Genomic DNA, 13,304 nt, shown 5'->3' on the forward strand with positions numbered 1-13,304 from the left:
GAAGGTCCGAAAGTGTTCCTATTGGTTAATATACATTCAAATTTTTACCGCTCATTTTCATCCGAAATTTTTAAAATTCATACGACGTCGGAAAAAGTAGAAATAATTTTAACTTTTATCCGAAATCGTATGTTTTTTAACCTCACTTTTTAAGTTTTTAACATACTATGATTGTTGTTTGATATATTTACAGTCAAATAAATGTTATATTATAATGTCGAATGTAGAAAATATAATATTACGTATATTTTCTATAATATATACCTATGGTTGTCATTTGAAAATGTTTCATCTTCATCATGTAATAAATTCCATGGTTCTATACTTGATTTCTACGAGATTAATTTCGGATGCATGTGAATTATAATATTATAATTCGTACGAATTAAAATATTTTCGGATATCGTACATCGGATTTCGGATGCATGGGACACCGGCCTAAGAAGGAAACCACTGGATATTTAATGAAAAAAGGGACGACCAAAAAAGTAATTCATTCTTGAATATGAATATAACTAACACAATTTTAATTTCATATTGTCTTAACAATCAACGTTTGCTTATTTTTAAGTCAGTCATTCTCATACTCATTAGGTATACAAGCCGGGTCTTTACATTTCCTTTTTTGCCTTCTTAAAATGAACTAAATGCAAATATGAAAATAAAGTGATATTTCATTACAAAAAATATAAGTTTCATGTGGCGAGGAATTCCAGAACAAAATATTTTTCAAATATGCTATCGCGTTGCAAAAAATATATATTTTTGTATTTTCTGTTAAAGCATAACATACGACATAGCGGCACTAAAACTTTGCTACCATGCGTTACTCGTCGATGTATACAGGGTGCGTCATTCAAGAGGCTCACCATGGGTGTCTTGCTTCTCTTTTATTATAAGAGATTAGAGTTGTGTCGAGAGGATTTAAACCGGGTCCAGTCTTTTCAATAATTTAAATTTCGCGCCATTTTATAACTTCAAAGCAGATTAAAATATCAAATATTGACCTCACCCTACGTAGGTACTGGAAAGCTCCCAAGTTTTTAAGAATTTTAATTTTTATTTCTGTACCTAATATTAATAAATAAGACATAGTTTGGAAATTCTTTGATTGCATAACTGATAACTAACCCTTTTTATACAAAACAGTTAAAAAGAGGGTTTGGGTTTAAACTGGGTCTTTTCAAATGGGTTTAAACCGGGTTCAAACCCTCAAAATCAAAAGACCCAATCTTTTCCCATCTCTATAAGAGATACTTACAAATTTGGTTAAATTAGAACAAAGTTATGCAATTAGGAGGCTAAAAATATGGTACCAAGAAGTCAAGAATATCTCAATTTATTTTTGAAATACATATTTGGGAAAAACTGAAATTTTTAAAAATATAATTAATTTATTTTTTCTTGTCAAACACACACCAAACAAGTTTAAATTTTAACGTTTCGTTCTTTATTTGGCCTTCCATCTTCAGGTGTCCTAACATAGATTTGTATCTCTTTGTTTTGAGTATTGGCTCAGTAGAATATTTAGAAGACCTTTTTGTAAGGGTTAAACGTTTAAATGCTAAATTAAAAAAATTGTGAGATAACCAAACTTACGTTAAAATACTAACTTTCGAAAATATGAGAGTTATTTTTTTTACCCCATTTCTCTTGATGTATCTACTAAGAAATGGTGTCAAAGAAAAAATAACTATCTTATATTTTTGAAACTTAGTATTTTAATGTAGTTTGGCTTAAACCCTTATAAAAAAGCCTTCTAAACATTTAACTGATCCAAAGTAAAGAGATTTGGAAGTTTGGACACCTGAAGATGGAAGGTCAAATACAAAACGAAATGTTAAAATTTAAACTTGCTGTTTGTTGTATGTGAAAAACATGATGAATTGCTACCAAAACTGCAACTATACTTAAAAAAATTAACCTGATGATAGCCCCGGAAAGGCGAAACGTTGTATAAGAAATCGGATAGAGGGCAAAAAGTGTCAATGAAGATGTGCAGAATTTCAATATTGTTTCAAATAAGGCTAGGTACAAAATAGAAAATAAAATAATTGCTTTTTTTTAAGTTTTTCGCTTATATTTCCGAAAATAAGCATCTAATCAACATGAGGTATACTTATTATTTTGTTCCTGAGGAAATTTGCTACAAGAGTAGGCTTTTGCGAAAGTTCGCAAAATTTTGTTTATATTACAAAATTAGCGGTGAATAGAAATTTTTCAGAATTAAATAAAAATAACAAATTGGACTGAAATTGGATGAAACTACAGAAAAAGATAACTGTTGGGGTGCTCAACAAATACCTGCAATCCGGACCCAAAAAAAAATGGCGGCGTATTGCAAAATTATATTGTCAAAAACGCGAGCGCATGTATCTTCTGCCCAAGTCAAGATAACGAAATTCGGCAAGAAAGGATCTAAAGGTAATTACATTAGAGGCTTATTTTCGGAGATATAAGTGAAAAACTGAAAAAAAGCAATTATTTTATTTTCTTTTGTTATAAACAATATGACGCTCGACCTCTACAAATACACAAATTTAGGCTTTTATTCTAGTGTATTTTTTACTTAATTTTAAACTCATAAAATTCGAGGTAGGCCCGATTTTTGAAAAAAACCTAATTCGCTCGGACATCTAGACTTATTTTATTCATTATTCAATTCCTCAAAAGTCTTAAAAATTAAGAAATAAAAAGTTGTCATTCTGGGAACAATTGTTTATACAAATTTTGACTTTTTTTATGAACAAGTATTTGTAGAATAAGCTTTACAAGTCGATTTTTCATAGCTCTATATTTCATTTTTGCAATAAGTATTTCGTTGTAAAAAAGTTTCTTTTCTGTTCTTCATTAGTATTATTTTTGGTTTTCCATTTAAAAATTAAAGTAAGTAGCAAAAAAATAGTGTATCTGGCAATTGAACCCAGATCCACTACAACTGCAGGCTAATTATATTTGAAATCGCATTATATTCGAAAGAAGCGCACCTGCTAGAGCTGTCAGCTTCGAGTCAGCCGATACATGTAGCGTGCGCGTACTCCCCAAATGCCTTCCCCTCTCTTGCTTAGTAATTGTCCAAAACATGACATAAATTTATTTAATTTTAATAAGCAATAGCATAAAATCGATGTAAAATTTCCCTGGGAACACGATGGTGCAATTATTTTTTTGCTACTTGCCGTAGTTTACGAGATATTTGCGAAAAACCTTATTTTTTACGGTGTTTTGACCTTTTGACCCCTTGCCTGACCACCTAGGTCAAAAATTTTTGCGGATTCGGATTCCTGAGGGTCGAAAACATATTTGCGCCCAGGTTTGATCGACAGAGGAAAAAATGGAGGTTCAGCCTCCATTTCAATGGACTAAATAGATACAATAATATTTTACATATATTTTATGCCTATACATATTATTCTCCAAACGTAATTAGTAGCAAGTTTCTATATATTTTAGTAATTAAGCAGTGTTTTTTAAGTTAATACGACTCGCCAAAGTAAAAAAATAATTCAGGTTAGGTATATATTTTTACTGAAAATAGCAGTTAATTTACATTATCGGATTGTTAATGTGAAAATATAAACATTAGACTGTTGACTATTCCATGTTATACTTGTTTTAAGGTCACTTTTGAAGAAGAAACTACATGTAATTTTAAAAATCGTATTTCTGCTTTTATAATGAAGGAATAGTAATTATAAGATTGTTTAAGCTTATTAACTAAGAATTATTGCCTACTTAATAAAAAAATATTATTGTCCTTGATAATCTATTACTGATTAATAAAATCTTTACTCTCTTTCCTTATAAGATTATATGTACACAAATTGGAGCCGTTCCTGGAAAATCGGTCCAGCGTAAATTATTAGACTTGTTCGTCGTTCGGTTAAAAAACACACCTTGAAGCGTTGGCCGCTAGAGCAGCACTTGCCGGGGTCCCGTTTCGTGACTCACGCTGGGCGATATTTTTTGTACAAAATCCCGTCCTTAAATATGAAAAGAGCATCAGCCATTAGCATAAAGTTCAACAAACAGTATGTTCTGAGTGGTAGATAAAACAATGTAGAAATGAATCACTAGGAGGACAGTTCAAACACAGTAAAAACAGCGGTACAGGGTTCGATGCTTGAGACATGGGGGGACTCGTAAAGTTTTCTTCTGGTCATCGTGGAGTGAGTTATGAAAGTGCCCCAGTCTCGCCCTGCCTCACGATGGTTGGAATTTGGTAAGATGAGATACCTTAAAGTACAAAAAAGTTATGTTGTTTTTAACACATTCAATCCACTGCAGCTAGCGCCCTCTATGAACTTTAACCAAAATGTGAACAGATTTCAATTCCTCTACTCAAAGAACTCCAATCCCCAAAATTTTGTGAGGATATTTGCATTTGTTAAGAAATAAATTTAAGAAAACTGAAATAATATTTTACATTTAACACCATGTATCTCTTTAACTATCAACTTTTGGACTAAGGGAAGTTCGGCTAAATCACAATATTTTTACTAGGGGAATCTACCCATGAATTTTAGCCCATTACCTCGTGACCACCCTGTATATGTATACTGCAATGTTTTTATGTTTCTATAAAATAATCTTTCAACTAAACTGTAACTGTATAAACTGTATTCTTCAAGGATAGTAAACAAACGCGGAAAAAATAACGCCAGATTACTGGACGTGCCGGTGTAGTGAAGTGCCGGATTATAGAAATTCTACCGTATTTTCCATAAAATACAAGTTGTTTATTTATTATAAGTATTATAAGCATTAATAAAAAATTACAATAATTTATTAAAAAAATCTTTTAATTTCTATACGAAGTTTCATACACAAAGAACAAGCTTGAAATAATTTATAAATAAAATTAATTTTGTTTTAAAAACTATAGACAGGAGGATAATATACAGTTCATCCCAGAAGTAACGCAAAAAATTTGTATTTTATTTTGTGTTGAGTTTTCACAAAAACGCTAAAACACGTCAATTAGTAAATGGTTAAACCTTTTTTGCGCTATGTTTCATAAACCTATGACGTCATCGACATTTTTTTTAAATAGCACTACCTAATTTTTTAAACATAAATGGATAACCCTTTTGAAGGGCAATCCGTCGATATAAGGTTTGGCCTACTTCACTTTGACAGGTGCGAAAAAAAAGCCAACGATTGGAATGAACATGGTTTGAATTAATAACAAAAGTAGGTATCACAAACTTATGCGCAAACAGTGCTATAGCAAAAAATGTGTTTTGGTTGATTGTAGGTACATGTTTATATGTAGATTGGGTAGGTACACCCGATCACAGTGGCTATGTAGGCATTGTTCTGAAGACGACAGTTAGCGAATGCAATAGTGCCTCATATCAATGTGACAGTTACAAATACCATAACTTTACATTACGATGGTGTTGTGTTTAAATGAGAAACAAAGAACTGAAATCCTAATTATGGCCGTAGTTATGATGAAGTATGTCAATTATTCAATGCCAAGTATCCAGAACAACCAATACCTGCGTCTACAGTATGCAGATTAGTACGCAAATTTGAAGACGCTGGCCATGTTAGAGATCTGTCTAGATCTGGAAGGCCAATGACAGTGATAGAAAATGATAGGCAAAATGTTATGTTTAGCTGTCACTGAAAATCCACACACGTCGTCGTATCGCCGAAAACGCCAACATATCAATACATAAATAAGTACCTACAATCAACCAAAACACAAAATATCCACAAATTTCCATTTTTTGCTGTGGCACTGTTCTCGCATCAGTTTGTGATACCTACTTTTGTTGTTATTTTAAACCATGTCCATTACAGTCATTGGCTTTTTTTCACTCCTGTCAAAGTAAAGTAGGACAAACCCTATATCGACGTATTTCCCTTCAAAAGGACTATCCATTTATGCTTAAAAAATTAGGTAGTGCTATTTAAAAAAAAAATGTCCATGACGTCATAGGTTTATGAAACATAGAGCAAAAAAGGTTTAAGCAACGTGACAAAATGACAATTCCTATTTACTAATTGACTTGTTTTAGCGTTTTTGTGAAAACGCAACACAAAATAAAATACGAATTTTTTGCGTTACTGGTGCCGCCCCATTGTCCCAAGAAAAAAAAATGCCACTGGCGGCTTTTTGGAGAAATAATGTCAAATTCAGGTACTGTTAGGTTAAGTAAATAAAAAGTGTTCCAAATTGAGTTCAAGCATTACGATGGCAATATAAAAGACTGGTTGGGATTTTGTTCGCAGTTCAAAAAGGTTCATGAAGATCCCGACATAGATAATAGTGACAAAATAGAATATTTACTACAGGCAACAGTATCAGGAAGTAGGGCACGTCAACTTGTAGAAAGCTTCCCGGTAATGGGAGAAAATTATGAAAAAATTGTGGAGTGTATGCAAGCCAGATTTGATAGGGAGGATCTGCAAATTGAGGTACATGTTAGGGAGTTATTAAAATTAATTTTGAGTAATACAAGGTCACCTCAAAAGGTTGATATTTCTAAGCTTTATGACCAAATTGAAACACAGTTAAGGACACAGTAGGAATAACCTCTGATAAGTACGCAGCAATGTTGTTTCCTCTAATCGAGTCATGTCTACCTCAGGATCTTTTAAGAATCTGGCAGCATTCGTCATTCAGTTCTACTTCTAATAACACAGGTTCTGCAATATCTTTGACAGCGGATTCCACATTAGAACCTCATGAACTTTTTACAGGCTGAAGTAGAAAATGAACAAAAAATTTGCCTGAACAAGTGAAAGAAGACATCAATTATGGTCATTTTTTGCCACATAGACCAGTTCTTAAGGAAGGTTCTACGACTGCAATCAGGCCTGTATTTGATGCCTCAGCTCAAGAAGCAGGCAGTCCCTCATTAAATCAGTGTCTGGAGAAAGGACTGAATTTAATTGAATTGACACCTACATTGTTACTGAGACTTTGTATGTTCCAGATTGGAGTTATATCAGACATTACAAAGGCATTCTTACAAATTAGTATACACCAAAAAAATTGGGATTATTTAAGATTTCTTTAGTTTAATGAAGGCCAAGAAATTGTTTTCAGGCATCGACGAGTGGTATTCGGAGTCAATTGCAGTCCTCTTCTATTAGGTGCTACGATTGAGCATCATTTGATAAGATGTAAGGATGTGTGAAAATATGGATCCTGGATATTCTCGTGAAACCCTCGAAAAATTATCCAAGAGTTTCTATGTTGACAATTGTATTGCCAGTGTACCTAATGAACATGATTTAAATAAATTTATTCGAGAATCAATTTCAATAATGGCAGAAGGACAGTTCGACCTAAGAAGGTGGCAGTTTTCTGGAAATTCAGATGCTGATAATTATAATGTATCTGTTCTCGGACTAAGATGGTTTACGAAGCGAGACGTGTTCACAATCTGTGAAGATTTTTCGAAAATTTTCAATGAAGCAGTCACGAAGAGAACGATACTATCCATGACACAAAGAGTCTTCAACCCTATAGGTTTTACGGCACCCGTTACGTTAATGCCAAAGTTACTGTTACAAAGTTTATGGGAAAGTCAAGAGTAGCGCTGTTGAAAGGATTGACAATCCCACGCATGGATTTAATGGAAACAACGATAGCAGCCAGGCTTTACAAACATGTAATAGACACACTTAATGTCAAATTTGAGTTTTTTTTTAACCGATTCATCAACTGTAATAGCGTGGATACAGTGTAATGGAGAACATTCGTATGCAATCGAGTGACTGAAATCGTCAGTTAACACATGCACATCAGTGGTACCATGTTCCCGGAATATACAATCCTGCAGATCTTTCATCTCGAAGTTGTACGGCTAAGTAACTTTTGGACTCCAAATGGTGGGAGGGACCGAGTTGACTATATCAAAATAGATCAAATTGGCCGACCGAAAACCCAACAATTAATGAGGAAGAAATTGCGAACGAGCGCAAGAAAAAGTTAGTTGTAGCACTTGTAAATACAGCGTATTCAGATTTTTAGTATTTGTTCTCTTTCAGTAGTTTTATCAAAACTACAAGGATGATAGGTTGAATCTTTAGATTCATAAATAATGTGAAATATTCGGAAAAAAGCGTCCTTAACAGTTGAAGAGTTAAATGAAGCCGAAACTTTTGTCTTTAAATTAATTCAGAAAGAAAAATGTTCTGATCTTACTGATCAAAGAATTAATTGTTTAAACTCTTTTTACGATGAAGTGGGTATAATTCGACTGAAGTCTAGAGTGTCATACAGAGAAGATACCAATGACTACAGATCATTTTACCCGCAAAACATTTTTCTGTAGGATGTTTAATCATGTCTTATGGGACTGCAAGCTCTTCTCTCGCAATTGCGTGAAAAATGTTGGATATTGAGAGGTAGACGTACTATCAGAACAATTTTGCGAAGATGTACAATTTGCCGAAGATTCCAGTCGAAGTCATTTGTTGCCGAGCCACCTCCATTACCGGCAGACAGAGTACGAAGTAGTAAGGCTTTTGAAATAGTTGGAGCGGATTTTTGCCTGAAATCAGATGAAAAAGCATGGATCTGTTTATTCACTTATGAGGTATATCGAGCCGTTCATTTGGAATTGACTCTTATCACTGTCTACTACTGGCTTTCTACAAGTTCTTCGGCGATTTGTCACGCGCCATGGTAGGCCAAGGATAATTTATAGTGATAATGGAACAAACTTTAAGGGAGCGGAAAATGCGTTTGCAAATCTCAATTGGATAGACATTACTCGGGAAACGTCCATACAATGAATCGTTTGGGGTTTTAACCCCCCAAGTGTGGCGTGGTGGGAAGGATTTTCCGAAAGAATGATAGGTATAGTAAAGGAACTGCTTCGTCAGGACATGCTTGTCTTTACTATGAGGAGCTACTTACGTTGATCTGTGAGTATGAAGCGATCGTAAACTCCAGACCATTGACCCACATATCTAATGATCCCAATGATTTGGTAGCACTTACACCAGCCATGTTTTTATGAGAACAAACTGAATCTAGCATGCCCGATTGTGACAAAATAGACAAGAACTCGTTAACTCGGAGTGCGCGGAACAAATAAAAATTAAGAGAAGACCTGAAACGACAATTTAGGTTGGAATATCTTGGCCAATTAGCGTGTCGAATAGCCCCTAGGGCATATCACAGAACTTATTCCAGACGGACATACTCGATTGGTTCTAGTTAAAACTGCACGGGGTGAACTATTGAGACCTGTGCAGCGATTGTTTCCCACGCAGAGGAGAGTAATTTTAGTGCAGGAGTGTCTAAAAGCAGAGTACCCGATCAAAAAGTGAGTTTCACCCGAAGTGGTCGGTTGGTAAAATTACCTAGTCGGTATTTAGACTGAGAGAAACTTGTAAATTTATGTTTGTTACTTTTTATTTGTGAGAAACGTTTCTTAGCATTAACCGTTTCTCAGGTGGAAGAATGTCACATCTATGTATTAACCTTCACGTCCAATGTAAAAAGATTGTTGTCAAAAAAAAAGAAATGTCGTGGTTAATTAATAGTGTGCGATTTTGTCTGTAAAAAAAAAGGATAGTTGATATTCTGTTTTTATTGGAAAATAGTTACCAATATTGTTTTATGTATACAGGCTGTTCCTAAATAAGTGTCGCAACGGAAAACTGTAAATTCATCTTGAAAAGAGAAACATTTTTTTCTTCTTCCATTTTTCTCTCCCGGCTTTCGTTTTCGAGATACACGGGGTCAAAACTTTTTTTCAGATTTTTGCCAATAACTTAGCAACCGTTTGAACTACAGGACTGAGCTTTTGTACACACATTACCACTATTAATAGCTACTTGTTGCAAATGCTGTTAAATTTCGTTAAAATTGTTAACTATTACTACCCATCTTGTAAATTACAAAAGATTTTCGAAACGTTAGCAAAATGTTTGTTTTTGTTCATAAATAGTCATTTTTCTTGAAAACAGTTGACTTTAGATCAATGAACCAAGAGAACTCTTTTTGTGTAAAATTCATTGGCGCTTCAGAATTTGCTCTCAAATGTCAATTTTTCCAGTGGCGTAAAAGTTAGGGGGGAAAAACCCTTACGATATCTTAAAATCTCTACCACTGGGATGTTCAATGAATTCGAGAAGGGTGCGAAAAAGTAGCTATTAATAGTGGTAATGCGTGTACAAAAACTCAGTCCTGTAGTTCAAACAGTTCCTAAGATATTGGCAAAAAATTTTTAAAAAATGAATGTTATGACGTGTATCTCGAAAACGAAAGCCCGAAAAGAAAAATGGAAGAGGAAAAGAATGTTTCTTTTTTCAAGAGGAATTTACAGTTTTCCGTTGCGACACTTATTTAGGAACACCCTGTATATGTCTACCGAAGTTTGTCACTGGAGAATAAAAGTGATATAGAAGTTTTATCGTTATTATTACCTATTTTTACGAACCGTCTAGGCCGGGAACTGCGGGTAGTGTTCCAACGGTGAGACACAACATGTTTCACATACACAATCATTTTAAATTAATGGCAGGAAAATCACTCTCTTATATTTTAAATCATTTAGGAAACACGTTGCATACTTTTACTTACTTTTTTATCATCTAATGGAGTATTCACTCTAGTTTCTAAATATCCCATATAACCAAAGCATATTGCTATAGCAAGAACAACACATACTATAATTTGTTTCCAGTAACTGAATATACTAGTATTTTTTATTAATTTAGTATTTATGGGATTACTTCCATTACTACTACTGCTATTGGTTCCTTTATCGACTCTATTATTTTCAGAATTGACTTGGGACCTACGTTGTCGAACCATTATTCATTTATGTCAATTCTATGTTACTAAAAAGAAAAACATTTTAAAATGTTAATTTTTTTAATTAATTTACTTTTACCAAAATAAAACAAAACATATGTTTAACTTTAAACCAAGGCAACAGAAAAGTACAATTATACCTGAATATATTATTATTATTATTACATCTGTTACTGTTACTCCGACACTATTCCACCTACGTGTACATTTGTTGAGTGACTACGACTATTCTGTTTCTGTTCTCTATAAAAGATTCTAATCAGAAATATAATACTTTTTAGGTTATTTCAACTCAAACACTAAAATAAAAATCAATCTGGTGACAGTTCACTACAGAAATTTACGATTCTTACAACGAAAGCTAATTGTTGGCACCTAATCTATATCTTTAAATCTACTCTGAAAAGAATGTATTTCCATTAAAAAAAAATAAACAACACGAAGGAAGCCAATCATATCAGAAAATGTAATATGGAAAAACTTTTATTGGAGGCNGGGGATTATGTCATTGTCTGGCTCTCTGTCGACGCGTCGGGCCGCGCGCTCAGCCACTATCTCGAACTCCTCGTCTTCGTCGGGCAGTTGAGGCAGTCTACACTTCAGTTCCAGGCTGTCGGCGAAAGCCTCGGCCTTTTCCTGGTTCGTGTAAACCACCCCCACACTACCGTGGATTGGAGGAATCTTACGATGAGCGGTCTGTCGCAGGGCGCTCTGCGTTTTCCAGAGACTGTTGTCTTGTGGATCCAGCGACTCCAGGTGCCTAGCCCAGTTGTCCTGGGAGTTAGTAAATCCTTCAATTACAGAGCTATGGCAGTTAGATGTATTGGGGATTCAAGAACTCACAGAAAAGAAATCCAATGAGGAAATGGCGGCTGCAGTAAAAGATTTGTTTTTGCAAACGGTTACTGTGGATATGGAAGGAAGATATCAGGTCAGATTACCATGGTTGGATGGTTGGATCAAATTACAGTATCGCGAAGAAACGACTAGCGACAACGGTGCGCAAACTAGAAAAGGATAATTTGATTATGCCATGCAATGAAGTTTTTCGCGAATGGGAATCTCTAAAATTAATTGAACAAGTGAAAGAGGTCATCAATTATGGTCATTTTTTGCCACATAGACCAGTTCTTAAGGAAGGTTCTACGACTGCAATCAGACCTGTATTTGATGCCTCAGCTCAAGAAGCAGGCAGTCCCTCATTAAATCAGTGTCTGGAGATAGGACTGAATTTAATTGAATTGATACCTACATTGTTACTGAGATTTCGTATGTTCCAGATTGGAGTTATAATCAGACATTAAAAAGGCATTTTTACAAATTAGTATACACCAAAAAGATCGGGATTATTTAAGTTTTCTGTGGATTAATGAAGACGGCCAAGAAATTGTTTTCAAACATTGACGAGTGGTATTCGGAGTCAATTGCAGTCCTTTTCTATTAGGTGCTACGATTGAGCATCATTTGATAAGATGTAGGGATAAGTGTGAGAATATGGATCCTGGATATTCTCGTGAAACCCTCGAAAAATTATCCAAGAGTTTCTATGTTGACAATTGTATTGCCAGTGTACCTAATGAACATGATTTAAATAAATTTATTCGAGAATCAATTTCAATAATGGCAGAAGGACAGTTCGACCTAAGAGGGTGGGAGTTTTCTGGAAATTCAGATGCTGATAATTATAATGTATCTGTTCTCGGACTAAGATGGTTTACGAAGCGAGACGTGTTCACAATCTGTGAAGATTTTTTGAAAACTTCCAATGAAGCAGTTACGAAGAGAACGATACTATCCATGACACAAAAAGTCTTCGACCCTATAGGTTTTACGGCGCCTGTTACGTTAATGCCAAAGTTACTGTTACAAAGTTTATGGGAAAGACAGGTAGAAACTAAATATTTTATTTCAATAATAAAAATTCTTTTAATCCAGCCCCGACTATTCCGCTTAATCTGAGAGAGTAGCACGATTCCGTCTCACTTGGTTCTCGACCGCCACATCAAAGGCGCCGACACGGACTCTTCCAGCTGTATTAAGCTGTGATTTAAGCATGAACACTTTCTGTGATGCAAGTCAAAAGGCATATGCTGCAGCGATATTTTGCAGAGTAGTAGAGATCTTTTAATATCTCATGAGCCGCGAAATGCGCGAAAGGCGTGGCTTATTCGTATTATTCTTCTAATAAGGACGTTGTGAAAACATTGACTCAGAATTAGACCACGTGCCTCATTACAACTAGAAATGAACTAAGGCGCTCGGGCATCAATAAAGTCAACTGGCGAACGTTCATTATATAGGTATATTTTTATTATTTAAATTAAAATAATAAAGAATAGGGCATTTTATTATGATATTTGTAATCGGATCAAAGGCTTGTTTACGCTAGAGCTCGAGAGAGACTGTGAACAATAGGTTTCTCGTGAAACCCTCGAAAAATTATCCAAGAGTTTCTATGTTGACAATTGTATTGCCAGTGTACCTAATGAACATGATTTAGGTAAATTTATTC

The 13,304-nt window shown here is 34.5% G+C and overlaps 1 protein-coding gene across 3 annotated transcripts in view; it reads right to left on the reverse strand.

Moving 5' to 3' along the window:
- The window catches only part of LOC108914645 (mannosyl-oligosaccharide glucosidase GCS1), a 58,497-nt gene extending 47,232 nt beyond the window's left edge, over window positions 1–11,265 (reverse strand). For 2 of the 3 annotated variants that reach the window (XM_023456064.1, XM_023456066.1), the window contains exons 1-2: window positions 10,933–11,265; window positions 10,559–10,818 (exon numbers count right to left, since the gene is read on the reverse strand). In XM_023456064.1, the coding sequence (XP_023311832.1) occupies window positions 10,559–10,792 (234 nt within the window). In that variant the 5' untranslated portion in view covers window positions 10,793–10,818; window positions 10,933–11,265. The remainder of the gene's footprint in view (window positions 1–10,558; window positions 10,819–10,932) is intronic. The other variant, XM_023456065.1, reaches the window with a different exon arrangement.
- Between the last annotated feature and the right edge of the window lie 2,039 nt (window positions 11,266–13,304).

This window comes from Anoplophora glabripennis, unplaced genomic scaffold, assembly GCF_000390285.2.
Source record: "Anoplophora glabripennis isolate ALB-LARVAE unplaced genomic scaffold, Agla_2.0 scaffold1113, whole genome shotgun sequence".
NCBI lineage: Eukaryota > Metazoa > Arthropoda > Insecta > Coleoptera > Cerambycidae > Anoplophora > Anoplophora glabripennis.